The sequence below is a fragment of the Physeter macrocephalus genome, chromosome 16, assembly GCF_002837175.3.
Source record: "Physeter macrocephalus isolate SW-GA chromosome 16, ASM283717v5, whole genome shotgun sequence".
NCBI classification, from domain to species: domain Eukaryota; kingdom Metazoa; phylum Chordata; class Mammalia; order Artiodactyla; family Physeteridae; genus Physeter; species Physeter macrocephalus.
The window spans coordinates 24,031,901-24,049,916 of record NC_041229.1 but is presented as its reverse complement, the minus strand read 5'-3'; the positions used below and the strand labels follow the sequence as shown (position 1 = coordinate 24,049,916).

Here is an 18,016-nt window from a genome sequence, read left to right as displayed (position 1 = left end):
ACCTCACACCGGTCAGAATGGCCATCATCAAAAAGTCTACAAAAAATAAATGCTGGAGAGGGTGTGGAGAAAAGGGAACTCTCTTGCACTGTTGGTGGGAATGTAAATTGATACAGCCACTACGGAGAACAGTATGGAGGTTCTTTGAAAAACTAAAAACAGAACTACCATATGATGCAGCAATCCCACTACTGGGCATATACCCTGAGAAAACCATAATTCAAAAAGAGTCATATACCACAGTGTTCACTGAAGCACTATTTACAATAGCCAGGACATGGAAGCCACCTAAGTGTCCATCGACAGATGAATGGATAAAGAAGATATGGCACATATTTACAATGGAATATTACTCAGCCATAAAGAGAAATGAATCTGAGTTATTTGTAGTGAAGTGGGTGGACCTAGAGTCTGTCATACGGAGTGAAGTAAGTCCGAAAGAGAAAAGCAAATACCATATGATAAGACATATATATGGGATCTACAAAAAAAAAAATGTTTCTGAAGAACCTAAGGGCAGGACAGGAATAAAGACGCTGACATGGAGAGTGGACTTGAGGACACAGGGAGGGAGAGGGGTGGGCTGGGACGAGGTGGAGGAGTGGCATGGACATATATACACTACCAAATGTAGAATGGATGGCTGGTGGGAAGTAGCTGCATAGCACAGGGAGATCAGCTCAGTGCTTTGTGACAACCTAGAGGGGTGGACTAGGGATATGGGGATATGTGTATACGTATGGCTGATTCACTTTGTTATAAAGCAGAAGCTAACGCACCATTGTAGAGCAATTATACTCCAATAAAGATTTTGAAAAAATAAAAAAAATAGAGAGCATTGGTTCAAACCTTGAAAAAAAAGCTAAGAGACTAAAACATACTATTTGATTAAGTACTGGCTTCTGTTACTTAGGAGGCTGCCAAAAAGTTTGAATCTTATCCAAAGCAGTCTATTACATTCATCCGTTTTAAAACCCTCAAAGCAAGGGAGACATAAAATACACACGCATTGTATAAAAACTGAAAAGAAGCAATTAATCTGGAACAAATGTCCAACTCGTGTGATTAAATAAAGCCTTTAAAAAAAGCCTAGTGGCAGCTTCTAGGTATTATATTTTTCCCTCCAGGAATAAAATCGTTTTTAAGTCTTTTGTTTAGTATTTAAAGTTTTCAGACTCAAGAAAAATTTTCCTTTCAAAATTTGAACATTAAATTTACCCAAGTTATGTTCATTCAATATATATCAAATTAACATCAAGAAGATCTATAAGCTCTAAAACAGTAGTTTTGACTTTTCTCAACAGAATTTCAGAAAATAAATTTCAGTGCCCAAAGAAAAGAAATTACATAAGCTATGTTTCATTCATTTTTTGAGACACAGAGACAGTGAGATTTGGATGAGGAGGTGCTTTATATATTTTATAGTAAATCATAAGGCTATGTTCTAAACAGACAGCTAGACATAATATTTTCATTTTCCATCAATCATGTTTTACCTAGTTAGGCATACTTGCTTGGATTTATGTAATATTTTCTATTAGTCTAAAATTGACTTACTGAAGTACTTTCTACCTTTCAAAGTTATGTGGTTTAATCACTATATAAAGCAGATTTAATGGTATAATAAATGAAGTTACAATATCAATGTGAAAGTGGTATGTTACTAATTAAAAATCATTTTTATTTTAAAATAACTAGTTTAGAATAATCAGAAAATGAATATAAGATAAAAGAAGAAAAATTTTAATGTCCATAATATTCACCCAGAGATAACCATTTATAATACATTGATATAAATCTTTCCAGAGAAAAATGTGTTCTTGACTTAAATCTATTTAAATAATTTCAATATATTTCAGTGTAGGCATTTCAATTTGTAGAGTTAAAGCAGCAATTTGGATTTTTTTCATATTAAGACAATTTAGGTAAAATAGGCACAGGGTCTCTGATGATATTAGAAACTCACCACATTGAAGGTGCATAATATAGATGTATCAATATTTATATTATAGATCACACTTGACATTGGGATACAGGAGAGGCATTGGAGGTGGCCTTTCAGTTAGGCAGTTAGGGTATTTCACATAAGTCTAACCTGAATATGAAAGGAGCCCACATCAAACATATTAAATAACAGCTAACTCATTGAGCACTCATTATGTGTCGTGTGCATAGGACCAATCCTGTGCATGAGGTGATTATAATTATCCTAATTTTATAGGTGAGGAATGAGAAGCACAAAGAGAATAAAAACATCCAGGGACAAAAGCAAGTATGTGACAGAGCTAAGAGCTGGTCACACATACTCAACATAAGAGCTTATCTCCTTAACCATTAGGCATTACTGACTCACAATTATAGATGAGGATTCTAGGTGCTAGTAATGGTAGATTGATTCAATCCAGTTTCTGGATTCTGAAATAAATTTTGGACCATCTGGAGTTATCTATATGTAATAAGAAAGAAGTAAAACTTTTACAACTATTACTCTTACTTAAAAAGGCATACCATGGTGCAACTTGAGTAATATGACTGGTGGCATTTTCACATTTATAAACAGATACCAGCTGACAGCCAAACCATTTAGAATTAGGATATTAAGACAAAATAAAAGAAATGGTCAAAACTTCAATTTGCCGTATTAATGTAAAATATATTTCCTTTTTTCAGGGGAAAAGGAAAGTGGGAATGGTAAAGTCAGCTGGTTCAGTTAAAAATGAAATAAAGTATGCTGAGTTTCCTAAAACTTACATTAAGAATTGATTCTGATGTTGTCTTTTTTTTTTTGTGGTACGCGGGCCTCTCACTGTTGTGGCTTCTTCCGTTGCGGAGCACAGGCTCCAGACGCGCAGGCTCAGCGGCCATGGCTCACGGGCCCAGCCGCTCTGCGGCATGTGGGATCTTCCCGGACCGGGGCACGAACCCGTGTCCCCTGCATCGGCAGGCGGACTCTCAACCACTGCGCCACCAGGGAAGCCCATACCACATCTTCTTTATCCGTTCATCTGCTGATGGGCATTTAGGTTGCTTCCATGCCTTGCCTATTGTAAAAAGCACTGAAATGAACACTGAGGTGCATGTATGCTTCTGAACCACGTTTTTCTCCAGATACATGTCCAGCAGTGGGATTGCTGGATCATGTGGTAGCTGTTTTTAGTTTTTTAAGGAACCTCCATTCTGATCTCCACAGTGGCTGTACACATTTACCTTCCCACCAACAGCGTAGGAGGGTTCCCTTTTATTCACACTCTCTCCAGCATTTGTTTGTAGACTTTCTGACGATGGCCATTCTGACTGGTATGAAGTGATATCTCATTGTAGTTTTGATTTGCATTTTTCTGATAATCAGCGATGTTGAGAATCTTTTCATGTGCCTCTTAGCAATCTGTATGTCTTCTTTGGAGAAGTGTCTATTTAGGGCTTTGGCCCATTTTTTGATTGCATCATTCATTCTTTTGATATTGAGCTGCATGAGCTGTTTGTAAATTTTGGAGATTAATCACTTGTCGGTCGCATCATTTGTAAATATTTTCTCCCATTCTGTGGATTGTCTTTTCATTTTCTTTGTGGTTTTCTTTGCTATACAAAAGCTTTTGGGTTTAATTAGGTCCCATTTGTCTATTACTGTTTTTATTTCCATAACTCTAGGAGATGGATCCAAAATAACATTGTTGCAATTTATTTATTTATTTATTTTTGTGGTACGCGGGCCTCTCACTGTTGTGGCCTCTCCTGTTGCGGAGCACAGGCTCCGGACGCACAGGCTCAGCAGCCATGGCTCACGGGCCCAGCCGCTCTGCGGCATGTGGGATCCTCCCAGACCGGGGCAGGAACCCATGTGCCCTGCATCGGAAGGCGGACTCTCAACCACTGCGCCACCAGGGAAGCCCCATTGTTGCAATTTATATCAAAGAGTGTTCTGCCTATGTTTTCCTCTAGGAGTTTTATAGTATCCCGCCTTACATTTAGGTCTTTAATCCATTTTGAGTTTATTTTTTTGTATGGTATTAGAGAGCGTTCTCATTTCACTCTTACATGTAGCTGTTCAGTTTTCCCAGCACCACTTATTGAAGAGACTGTCTTTCCTCCATTGTATAATCTTGCCTCCTCTGTCATAAATTAATAGACCATAAGTGTGTGGGTTTATTTCTGGGCTTTCTATCCTGTTCCACTGATCTATATTTCTGTATTTGTGCCAGTACCATACTGTTTTAAGGACTCTAGCTTTGTAATATAGTTTAAAGTCAGCAAGCCTGATTCCTCCAGCTCCGCTTTTCTTTCTCAAGATTGCTTTGGCTATTTGGGGTCTTTTGTATCTCCATACAAATTAAAACATTTTTTGTTCTAGTTCTGTGAAAAATGCCATTGGTAATTTGATAGGGATTCAATTGAACCTGTAGATTGCCTTGGGTAGTATAGTCATTTTGACAATACACACTCTTCCAATCCAAGAACATGGTATATCTTTCCATCTGTTCGTGTCATCTTCGATTTATTTTCATCAGCATCTTATAGTTTTTGGAGTACAGGTCTTTTGACTCCTTAGGTAGGTTTATTCCTAGGTATTTTATTCTTTTTGATGCAATGGTAAATGGGATTGTTTCTTTAATTTCTCTTTCTGATCTTTTGTTGTTAGTGTACAGGAATGCAAGAGATTTCTGTGTATTAATTTTGTATCCTGCAACCTTATTGAATTCATTGATGAGTTTAGTAGTTTTCTGGTAGCATTTTTAGGATTTTCTTTGTATCTTTTGTTGTTAGTGTACAGGAATGCAAGAGATTTCTGTGTATTAATTTTGTATCCTGCAACTTTATTGAATTCATTGATGAGTTTAGTAGTTTTCTGGTAGCATCTTTAGGATTTTCTATGTATAGTGTCGTCATCTGCAAACAGTGACAGTTTTATTTCTTCTTTTCCAATTTGGACTCCTTTTATTTCTTTTTCTTCTCTGACTGCTGTGGGTAGGGCTTCCAAAACTATGTTGAATAAAAGTGGCAAGAGTGGACATCCTTGTTTTTGTTCCCGATCTTAGAGGAAATGCTTTCAGCTTTTCATTGCTGAGTATGATGTTAGCTGTAGTTTTGTCAGATACTGCCTTTATTATGTTGAGGTAGGTTCCCTCTATTCCCACTTTCTGGAGAGTTTTTATCATAAATTGGTGTCGAATTTTGTTAAAAGCTGTTTCTGCATCTATTGAGATGATCATATGGTTTTTATTCTTTAATTTTTTGATGTGGTGTATCACACTAATTGATTTGTGTAAACTGAAAAATCCTTGCATCCCTGGGATAAATCTCACTTGATCATGGTGTATGATCCCTTTTACTGTATTGTTGGATTTGGTTTGCTAGTATTTTGTTGAGAATTTTTGCATCTATGTTCATCAGTGATACTGGCCTGTAATTTTCTCTTTTTTTGTGGTATCTTTGTCTGGTTTTGGTATCGGGGTGATAGTGGCCTCACAGAATGAGTTTGGGAATGTTCCCTCCTCTGCAATTTTTTGGAATAGTTTCAGAAGGATAGGTAACTCTTCTCGAAATGTTTGACAGAATTCACCTGTGAAGCCATCTTGTCCTGGACTTTTGTTTGTTGGGAGTTTTTTAGTCAGTTTCAATTTCATTACTTGTGATTGGTCTCTTCATATTTTCTATTTCCTCCTAGTTCAGTCTTGGGAGATTGTACCTTTCTAAGAATTCATCCCTTTCTTCTAGGTTGTCCATTTTAGAGACATAGAGTTGCTTGTGGTACAGTAGCTTCTGTGTTATTTAAAGTCTGAGAAGTTAAGGGATACGCCTAATACTAACTTGATCATTATACCTTGCTTTATTTTTAGTTGCTAAAAAAACAACTGCTGAATGAATGCTATACAATGAATTATGTCCACATAAATTCATATGAGGTGACAGCAAGGTGGTCGTTTATAAGCCAGGAAGACAGCCTTCACCAGGAACTGAAACAGGGGCACTTGATCTTGGTCTTTCCAGCCTCCAGAACCATGAGAAGTAAAAATCTGGGTGGTAGATTTGCTTGTAGTTACTAGGGTATTACTGCAGCTAGGCCCCCACAGCACACAGAGCTACACAAACACACAGATATGCTAATCCACATACACAAAAAATCTGTATTTCTGTATATAACTGTACATATATTAAAATAAACTTCATAAACTTCATAACTGATATCTCTGACTATATAATTTAATGCTACAGGTCTCATTCTTATGCTTATTTGTACTTTCTTTCTCGAGTGAGAAATCTGGCTCCCATCATCTATAATATATTAATTTACTTGTTAAAGTTGCTAATTTAGAAGAATTCAGGAGAATTTAAGATTCATTCATGTTATTATATGAATCAATAGCGCTGCTTTTTACTGCTTACTAGTAGGAAAGTACCAGTTTGTTTATTCATTCACTTGCTGAAAGACATTTTGGTTATTTTCAGTTTTTGACCACCACAGATAAACATCAGCATGTTAAGTTTTTGTGTGAATATAAGTTTTTCAATTTACTTGGGTAAATATCTGGTTGTATGAATGCTGGGTCACGTGCGGCCCAGTTGTTTAACTTTATAAACAACCGCCAATCTGTTTTGCAAAGCGGCTGTATGATTTTGCATTGTCATCAGCAATGAATAAGCGTTTTTGTTGCTCTGCATCTCTGCCACCAATAATCTGACAACCTTTAAAAATTGTTTTTTATAGTAGTCATTCTAATATGTATGTATCAGTATCTGATTGGGGTATTAATTTTCATTTTCCTAATGACTAATAATGTGGAGTATTTTTTTCACATGCTTATTGCCATTCCTATATTTTCTTTGGGGAAGGGTCTTCAGATCTCTTGCCCAGTAAAGAAAAAATTCAGTTAAAAAAAATTTTTCCTATATATTCTGGGCACAATCCCTTTTTAAGAGCTGCAAATATTTTCTCCTAGCTTATGGCTTGTCATTCTTTTAATATTGTCTCTTATAGAGCAAAAATTTTAAATTTTTATAAAGTTGAATTTATCAAATTTTCATATTTTAGTCAGTGCTTTTGGCTTCATGTCTAAAAATTCATTACCAAAACCAAGATTGCACAGTTTCTCCTATGTTTTCTTCTGAAAGTCTTATAGTTCTATGTTCTACATTTTGATCTATTATCCACTGTTGGTTAATTTTTGTATGAGGTATGTGTAAAGGTTCTTCTTCTTCTTTTTCTTCTTTTTTTAAAAATCTGGAGGTCTAATTGTTCTATCACCACTTGTTGTTAAGATTATCCTTTCTCTAGTGAATTGCCTTTGTGCTTTTGTCAAAAAAATCACATTTGGACTATTTTGTTCCACTGATCTTATGCCTAACTATCTCCTAATGCCACTCAATCCTGATTACTATTGCTGGTTAGTAAGTCTTAAGGTCGAGTAATGTGAGTCCTTAAACATATCCTTTTAAAGAACTGTGTGGGTTATTCTTCCGCAACACTACTTAAGTGGTAACTGTGATCCTACTCCAAGGGGCTAGCACTGCACATCAGCAAGCTGGCAGCAGTAGTGGCTGGGCCTCAGACGCCCAGTTTGAAGGATAGCCCTGCCCACCACCACACCCACAGCAGCTGTGGCCCAACCACAACAGGAAGGTGCACACAGCCCACACAGTGGATACCCCTGGAGGACCTGGCTCTGGTGACGGGGGATTCTACCACTGAGCCCACCGGACACCTTCTACATAAGGCCACTCTTTCAAGACCAGGACAATACATAGAAACAAATACAGAGAGCTAGGCAAAATGAAGAGACAAAGGAATACCTTCCAAACAAAACAAGATAAAACCTCAGAAAAAGAACTAAACAAAACAGAGATTAGCAATTTACCAGCTAAAGAGTTTAAAGTAATAGTCATAAAGATGCTCACTGAACTTGGGAGAAGAATTGATGAACTCAAGTGAGAACTTCAACAAAGAGAAAATATAAAAAAGAACCAATGAGAACTGAAGAATACAATAACCAAAGTGAAAATAACACTACAGACAATCAACAGATTAGAGAATGCAGAGAATGGATCAGCAATCTGGAAGACAAGGTAGCAGAAATCACCCAATTAAAACAGAAAAGAATGAAAAACAATGAGGATAGTTTAAGGGATCTCTGGGACAACGTCATGCACACTAACTTTCCCATAATAGGGATTCCAGAAGAAGAGTGAGAGAGAAAAGAATAGAAAACCTATTTGAAGAAATAATGGCTGAAAACTTCCCTAACTTGTCAAAGGAAAAGACATCCAAATACAGAAAGCATAGAGTCCCATGCAAAATGAACCGAAAGAGACCCACACCAAGACACATTATAATTTAAATGTCAAAAGTTAAAGAGAAACAGAGAATCTTAAAAGCAGCAAGTGAAAAACAACTAGTTACATACAAGAGAACCCCTATAAGATGATCAGAGGATTTTTCAGCAGAAACTTCACATGCCAGAAGCGACTGGCACAACGTATTGAAAGTGCTGGAAAAAATAACCGAACAACCAAGAATACTCTACCTGGCAAGATTATAATTCAGAAGTGAAGGATAGAGTTTCCCAGATGAACAAAGCCAAAGGAGTTCATCACCACTAAACTGACCCTATAAGTAATGTTTAAAGGGACTTCTTTAAATGGAAAAGAAAAGGCCAAAACTAGAAATAAGAAAATTATGAAAGAAAAAAATCTCACTGGTAGAGACAAACACATAGTAAAGGTAGTGGATCACCCACTATAAAGCTACTATGAAGGTTATATACAGTCTACAAGAGACTCAGTTGTTCAAATCTAAAGACACACAAAGAGTAAAAATGAAGAGATGGAAAAATATTCCATGCAAATGGTAATGAAAAGCTGGGGTAGCAATACTTGTATCAGATAAAACAGACTTTAAAACAAAGAAAGGCATTTCATAATGATAAAGTGACTTGTATCAGATAAAACAGACTTTAAAACAAAGACAAAGAAAGGCATTTCATAATGATAAAGTGATCAATGATCTTTTAAGTGGGTGCTACTTTAACAAAAATCAGCTATTGTCAATAAACCAATTCAACACAAGCAAATCTGATACTGGACTGCAAGTTAATGTTAAGAATATGATTAGGACTTCTTTGGATTTGTGAACAATGTTTTTGGTAGCTTTACAAATATAGTAATTATAAAGTATTTGGCAGACAGGATAAATTAATTCTGGATTACAACTTATGATACTGTGAATTTAAAAAAGTCTAATAAACAGTTTATTGAGTATTTTTCTCTGAATACTCTCATTCTTTAAAATTATTGTCATTAAATAAATGAAGAGCCCAAGAATATCAAATCATTTGCAGTGAAGATCCCAAATCCCTGAAACTGTTGGGATCATATGTGTTATTTAATTTTTAAAAGTGGTTTAATGTTCACAAGAAAATTGAGAGGAAGGTACAGAGATTCTCCATAAACTACTGCTCCCACAAATGCAATGCCCCCCCATTATCAGCATCACTCCCAAATGCGTATTAAATTTCAGTTTTTTTCAGATTTTGAGATAATGCCTATTATACATGGACAGAAACTGTGTATTATGTAATAACTCCTGTGGGGTTGGGGCAGCATCCCACAATCTAAAATTAACATTTCTACAACTAAATGGATAAATAGTTAGAGAGTGGGATTTTTAAAAAGGGCTATAAATATCAGTTCAAATTAGGTCCTGCTGTCAAGAGTTGTGGATCTGGATCACTCTTGTAAAATGTTATCATCAATTTGCTGATGCTGAGTATGTGCCTGGCAGGTATTCAGTAAATTAGGAAAATCACTTCCTAATTGGTTTCAAAGTGAAAGCTGATTACAGTAAGTCCCTTACATGTGAATGAGTCCCATTGCAAGAGCGCATTCGTTAAGTCCAACAAAGTTAGCCTAGGTACCCAACGAACACAATCAGCTATATAGTACTGTATTGTAATAGGTTTATAATACTTTTCACACAAATAATACATAAAAAACAAACACAAAAAATAAAGAAAATATTTTTAATCTTACAGTACAGTACCTTGAAAAGTACAGTAGTACAGTACAATAGCTGGCATACAGGGGCTGGCATTGAGTCAATAGGCAAGAGAGTTACTACTGACTGGAGGAGGGAGAGGAGGTGGGAGATGGTAGAGCTGAAGGATCATCAGCAATAGGAGACGGAGGGCAAACTACAATTTCACTCACGCCTGATGTTGATGGCACAGGTTCTGGTTCCTTGCTGGATTCAATTCCATCTATCCTCTTGAAAAAACGATCCAGTGATGTCTGGGTAGTAGCATTTCGCATCTTTGAAAGTTTGCAGTTTGAAGGTTCGTATGTAGGGGACTTACTCTATTTCCCTTGGGCAGAAACAGGGCTTTCTGTGTCACATAGTTAGCCATCCCCCTTAAATGAATGGATTAGATGTAGTTTCTGTTTGTTTATTCTTTTTTTTTTTTTTGCAGTATGCGGGCCTCTCACTGTTGTGGCCTCTTCCGTTGTGGAGCACAGGCTCCGGAGGCGCAGGCTCAGCGGCCATGGCTCACGGGCCTAGCCGCTCCGCGGCATATGGGATCTTCCCGGACTGGGGCACGAACCCGTGTCCCCTGCATCGGCAGGCGGATTCTCAACCACTGCGCCACCAGGGAAGCCCCTGTTTGTTTATTCTTGAAAAAACTATGTGAACAACAAAAGCATGTAAATGGTACCTTGCAGATCAGACATAGTCAATAAATGGCCATTTCAAAACAAAAACAAACAAAAAACTTGTTGGGATTTTGACTGTAATGAATGTATAGATCAGAATTTGGAGAATGGACATCTTAACAATATTGAGTTGCTCATTCCATGAACACAGTGTATCTTTCTTTTTATTCAAGTCTTTGATTTCTTTCATGTAGATTTTAGCTTACAGATTTTACGCATATTTTGTTAGATGTATTACCTAAGTATTTTATTTTTGTTTGTTTGTTGGGTGCTACTATAAATGGTATTTTTTTTTTAATTCCACTTCCAATGGTTCATTGTAGGTATAAAGAAATATGATGGACTTTCGTATACTTTGTATCCTGTGACCTTGGTAAACTCCAGCAGTTTTGTAGGTTTTTATAGGATTCCTCCATAGATAATCATGTTGTCTGTGATAGGTGAAATGAATCTAAAGACCCATGTTTAAAATAAAATGACAAAATACCATTTCAAATAATGTAGTTCTAGCATATACCCATTATACCAAACAATGCTCTACTGGTCTAGTGATATTTAAAAAAGAGGTGACAACAAGATATCAAAATATCTGTTTTATATTTGTCTGAAGTAAGCAACTATAGGAAAAGCAAATATAGGAAAGATTGGACTGCTATATAATGCCATAGACCAGGTGGCTTGTTTCTCATTGTTCTGCAGGCTGGGAAATCCAAGATCAAGTTGGCAGATGATTTGGTTCCTGGTGAGGACCTGTTTCCTGGCTTGTAGACATCCCCCTTCTTGATGTGTGTGCACATGGACATTTCTCTGTCTTTCACTTTGTAAATCCCATCATGAGGGTCCCAACTTCATGACCTAATCTAAACCTATTTACTTTCCAAAGGCCTTACCTCTAAATACCATCACACTGAGGGGTGGGGTTTCAATATATGAATTTTGGAGGGATACAAATATTTAGTCCATAACAGGCAGTAAACAAGTAAGCCCCAAAGGAAGCAGTAGTGAAACTAATTAGAAATGAGGGTGTCATTTTGAAACTGATTCTCAAAGTCAAAGTTGGAATTCACTTCCCAGCTTAGACATAAATGTATGAAAAAAAGAGCTGGCCTTCTTTAGGTCTTTCCACTCATGCATGAATAAACTATCAAATTTCTGCCCATTTTGATTTTGCCAATGAGCTGATTTTTAAGACCATGTTTATAGTGTCTTATGTGGGTCAATGATGAAATATTTCCTTAAAGAACAAATCACTCACCAGTAAGCAGGCTGGGATAAAACCTTCATCTGTACAGTGTTCTGCATATTCTTTTAAATTTGAACTTTCCAAAATAAAAGCCTGGCAGGTAGAAGTAAGGTTCTCTTGTTGTAAGTAACCTAAAGGAAAAATAAAATGTAACTCAGTAATTTCAGTAAATGCTGAACTTTCAATTAAAACTGCTGTTGAAAATACTACAGCAGTTTCATATCATAAATGTAACTTCAAGTGAACATGATGGGATTCTACAGTCTTGCCTGAAACACCAGTTTGTGCTGCAGTACAAAGCAGAATTCATAAAACAGCTATTCGAAAAGAAAAACTCTAGCTAATATGCTATAAAGCCATAGTAAACAAAACAGTATGGTACTGGCATAAAAACAGACAAATACATCAGTGCAACAGAATTGAGACCCTAGAAAAAATCCGCAGCATAAATGGTCAACTAAATTTGACAAGGGAGCCAAGAATACTCAATGGAGAAAAAACCATCTCTTCAACAAATGGTGCTAGAAAAATTGGATATTCACATGTAAAAGAGTGAAACTAGACCCTTATCTTACACCACTCACAAAAATTAACTTGAAATGGATTAAAGACTTAAACATAAGACCTGAAAGCAAGAAACTCCTAGAAGAAAACAGGAAAAAAGCCCTTTGACATGGGTCTTGGCAATGATTTTCTGGATTTGACACCTAATGCACAAGTTACCAAATAAAAAATAAACAAGATGGAATATATCAAATTAAAAAGCTTCTGCACAGCAAAAGAAACCCATCAACAAAATGAAAAAAACTATGGAATGGGAAAAATATTTCCACATATCTATCTATAAGGGGTTAATAACCCAAATAAATAAAGAACTCATAAAATTCAAGAGCAAGAAACCAAGTTATCCAATTAAAAAGTGGCAAAAGATCTGAACAGACATTTCTCCAAAGAAGATACATAAAAGGCCAACAGGTACATGAAACGATGCTCAACATCACTAGCCATTAGGAAATGCAAATCAAAATCACAATGAGATATCATCTCATGCCTGTTAGAATGGCCATCACCAAAAAGACAACAGAAAACAAATGCTGGAGAAGATGTGTAAAAGAGGGAACCCTTGTGTACTGTTGGTGAGATTGAAAACTGAAAACAGCCACTATGGAAAACAGTATGGAGGATCCTCAAAAAATTAAAAATAGAACTACAATATGATCCAGCAATTCCACTTCTGGGAATATATCCAAAGGAAAGAAAAACCACTATCTTGAAAAGATATCTGTTTCCCCTGTGTTCATAGCAGCATTATTTACAATAGCCAAGGCATGGAAACAAAGCTAAGTGTCCACTGATGAATGTATGGATAAATAAGTTGTGGTGTGTATATACACACAATGGAGTATTATTCAGCCATTAATTTAAAAAAATGAAATCTTGGCATTTGGGACAACACGGATGGAACTTGAGAGTATTATGGTAAGTGAAATAACTTAGGCCAAGACAGACAAATGCTATATGATCTCACTCATATGTGGAACCTTAAAAACAAAAACAAAAAAACCCCAACTGAACTCACAGAAAAAGAGACCAGATTTGTGGTTACCAGAGGCAGGGGATGGAAAGAGGGGCAATCAGAAAACTGTGGTCAGAAGGTACAAATTTCCAGTTACAAGATAAATACAGTTGACCCCTGAACAATGCTGGGGCTAAGGGTATCGACCCTCCACACAGTCGAAAAATCCATGTATAACTATAGTTGGCCCTCCAAATCCGAGGTCCAAATACGCAGATCCAACCAACTATGGATTGTGTAGTACTGTAGTATGTGTTTGTTGAAAAAAAAATCCACATGTAAGTGGACCTGCACAGTTCAAATCTGTGTTGTTTAAGGGTCAACTGTAAATACTAGGGACCGTAAGTACATTGCAATATAGTAAGTGACTATACTTAACGCTGCTGTATGACATATATGAAAATTGTTAGGAGGTTTAATCGATCCTAAGAGTTCTCATCACAAGGAAAAAAAATTTTTTTTTCTTTCTCTTTTTATTGTATTTATGTGAGATGAAAGAGGCTAACTGAACTTACTGTGGCAATCATTTCACAATATATATGTCAAACCATTATGCTGTACACCTTAAACTTATACAGTGATGCATATCAATTATATCTCAATAAAACTGGAAAAAACCAAAACCCCCAGAAACTCCAGTTAACCCAGAAAAATAAGGTGTTTGATAAAGTGCAATTACTGCACAGTAATGCTTACAGGAGAAACAATAAAGTAACAATAAATAACAAGAGAACCAATAAGTGATAAATGTTCTACTCCGTAACCTCCACATTAACTAGGTGAGTAGATGGTATAAATTAACTTATTGGATTATGAAAAAAATTACATTCTCTCAACATTGCAATTTACCTGTATATTTCACTTATTTGCCTAATGGTTTAAAAAAACAATTAAAGAGAAGACCTACTTTGTATGAAATGTAAGAAAGGTACTCCTTTGCTTTTTAATTTCTGCCCTTTGGGAACCAAAGCATTAACTATTTCAACCAGAACTTTAACATTCACACCTAACTGACATTTATGAAACAATATAATGTACCAGTGCTTTGTACTTTCATATATATAAACACCGTCTTGACTAGCATCCTATCCTTTTTTTTTTATTTCGTAGCATCACTGGGGTTCAACTAAGCAACTCTATAAGCAGTAGTATAGCAGAAAAAGAACACTAGATAGGATATCAGGAGACCAGGTTCTTATTCCATTGTGTTAAAATAAGCATTGTGGCTTTAAGGAAAAAAAGCACTTAAATTCTTCCGGAGTAAGATACTTCATCTATGAGGCATCACACCTGCCTTGACTTGTGAATCAAATCTGGTTAAGTTATTTCCTTGTGTAAAGCTGAAGGGTTCACATCACTTCCCACAGCTCTCAGTTTAAACTTCTAAATCCTGAGCAGCTTCAGCAGGAATGGAAGAGTAAGGACCTCCAAAAGTCCTCTCCTCTATAAAAGTAATGAGAACACTGGCACAAATTATTAAACTTTTACAGAACTCTGAAAATAATCATTGTCTTGCAAAAAAATCTGTGAGCATTTATTAAGAAAAATGGCTGAATGTCAGTAAGGACAATGAGCACTGTGGCATTTTAACTTCCTCTAATCTCATGCTCATCTCTCCAACTGAGTGGTATACTTGAAAATCAACAGCCTGCAAATGCAGTGAAAACCAGCAGCCCAGTAGAAAACGGACAGATCAGATGAAGCTGGAATCTTTCCCAAGTCCCATTCCCAGAAACTGTTATTATTTGATTTGTGTGACAACTCCATGTAAAACCTCACTTGCCTGGCTTGTCTTTGAATTGAATCAAAGTTCACCCTGTGTAAACCTTCTCCTTGGAGGTGTTTTTGTTAAATCAATCAGCAGAAACTGGTTAACACTACAGCTGCCTATGACAGAGATAATGGTTGGGACAAACAACAAGCTAAACAAACAAACAAACTCAAAAAAGAAAAGCTGGGGAATGAGTAGTCTGTAGGGGGATTTTAAAAGCTCTGACATACTACTGGGACACTAGAAGGCCATGTGCAAATGTAGGGTAGCATGTGTATTCAGAAAAGATCTGACAAAGCCCTAAGCACTCACCTCTGGCTGACCATAAGCCTCTGACAAGCAGGAAGTGAAGGCTAAGGCAAAGCTTCAAATGCTTAGCTGAATGTTGAAGCATACCCCAATGTACACACAGCCCCCTAGCAAACAGTGGGAGATTTACTGACTCCAAGCATTTAAGGAAATCATTGTCCAATCATAGACTATAAACTCAAAGAATATAGACTTTATATAATTAGTTCAGGAGACTAATTGTTAAAAAAAAAAACCCTGCTAAACAACAACAAAGAGCAATAACAAACATGAAGGAGGGAGGTGAATCAGATTACAGGAGTTGTCACATTCTACCACTATACCAATTGAAACCTTTTAAAGTTTTCAATTTTCAATAAAGAAATTATGAGACATGCAGAAAAACAAGAAAGTATGGCTAATAAACAAGGGGAAAATATGCAGTCAGTAGAAACTGTCACTAAGGAAGCCAAGGCACTAGACTTAAAACTTTCAGCTTTTTAAAATAAGGTCAGAGAACTAAAGAAAACTATGCCTAAATATCTAAACAAAATTATGAGAACATCTATCAAAAAGAAATAAAAGAGAAAGAAATTAAAAGAAAAAAACATGTAGAAATTCTGGAGTTGAAAACAAAAAACATAATAACTGAAGTACAAAATTTGCCAATAAATAGAAGATTTGAGGAGAAAGATCAAAGAATCAGGGCACTTGAACACAGATCAAATGAGATTACCCAGTATGAGGAACAGAAACAAAAAAAGAATGATGAAAGTGAACAGTCTCAGAGACCTGTGAAACTTTTTCAAATGTACCAACATAAGCATATGTTCTGGGGGTCCCAGAATGAACAGAGAGACAGAAAAGGGTAGAAAGAATATTTGAAGAAATAATGGCTGAGAACACCCAAAATTTTAGGAAACTATAATCAATCTACTTATTCAGGAAACTCAAAAAACTACAAGTAGGATAAACTCAAAGAGATCCATAGCTAGACATATGATAAATTGTCAAAAGAGAGAATCTTGAAAGTGGAAAGAGAAATGGCTTATAACATACAAGGGATACTCCATAAGATTAACAGCTGAGTTCTCATTAGAAACCATGAAGGCCAGAGGCAGTGAGATGACATATTAAAAGTGCTGACAGAAAAAAGTCAACCAAGAATTCTATTATCTAGCATGACTTCTTCAAAATTAAGAAACTAAGATAGTCCCAGATTAAAAACACTGAAATAATCTGTTGCTAACAGACTTGCCCTATATGAAATATTAAAGGGAGTCCTTCAGACTAAAATGAAAGTCAAATCCACACTAAAAAATTAATGAAAAATGGTAAAGGTAACTACACAGGCAAGAATAAAATAGTATAAATGATATTTGTTTGTAATCCTTTTTCTCCTCTCTGCTTTAAAAGACAACTGCAGGGACTTCCCTGGCACTCCAGTGGTTAAGACTCTGCGCTTCCAATGCAGGGGGCGTGGGTTCCATCCCTGGTTGGGGAACTAAGATCCCAAATGCTATGTGGCCAAAAAAAAAAAAAATTATTATATAATAAAATAAAAATAAATAAATAAAAAGGGGGAAAATGTTAAAAAAAAAAGACAACTGCATATACAGCAACAATTATAAATCTGTCTGATGGGCATACAATATATGAAGATGTAATTTATATTACTTTAACAGCAAAAAGAAGGGGAAAGGGAATGGAATTATAAAGGTGCAAAAATTTTAATATACTATTGAAACTAATTTGATATTAATCCAAATAGAATTGTTTTAAGTTAACTGTAATCTCTAAGTAATCATGAAGAAAATAAAAAGGAAACAATGAAATTAGAATGTTAAACTGGACCTATTCAATACTAAAAAGGCAGTACTAGAGGAATAGCAGAACAACAACAAAAATAAGATAGAATTGTTTTAAGTTAACTGTAATCTCTAAGTAATCATGAAGAAAATAACTTAAACATAAAAAATAAAAAGGAAACAATGAAATTAGAATGTTAAACTGGACCTACTCAATACTAAAAAGGCAGTACTAGAGGAATAGCAGAACAACAACAATGTATAGCCAACAAACACATGAAAGAATGCTCAACATTATTAATCATTAGAGAAATGCAAATCAAAACTACAATGAGATATCATCTCACACCGGTCAGAATGGCCATCATCAAAAACTCTAGAAACAATAAATGCTGGAGAGGGTGTGGAGAAAAGGGAACACTCTTGCACTGCTGGTGGGAATGTAAATTGATACAGCCACTATGGAGAACAGTATGGAGGTTCCTTAAAAAACTACAAATAGAACTACCATAAGACCCAGTAATTCCACTACTGGGCATATACTCTGAGAAAACCATAATTCAAAAAGAGTCATGTACCAAAATGTTCATTGCAGCTCTATTTACAATAGCCAAGACATGGAAGCAACCTAA

At 35.9% G+C, this 18,016-nt stretch overlaps 1 protein-coding gene across 3 annotated transcripts in view; it reads right to left on the bottom strand.

Annotated features, from left to right (window-relative positions):
* NPAT (nuclear protein, coactivator of histone transcription) overlaps positions 1 to 18,016 on the bottom strand; it is a 62,288-nt gene that overhangs the window by 33,218 nt on the left and 11,054 nt on the right. For all 3 annotated transcript variants that reach the window (XM_028501023.2, XM_007110692.4, XM_007110691.4), the window contains exon 2: positions 11,954 to 12,072. In XM_028501023.2, coding sequence (XP_028356824.1) covers positions 11,954 to 12,072 — 119 coding nt within the window. The remainder of the gene's footprint in view (positions 1 to 11,953; positions 12,073 to 18,016) is intronic.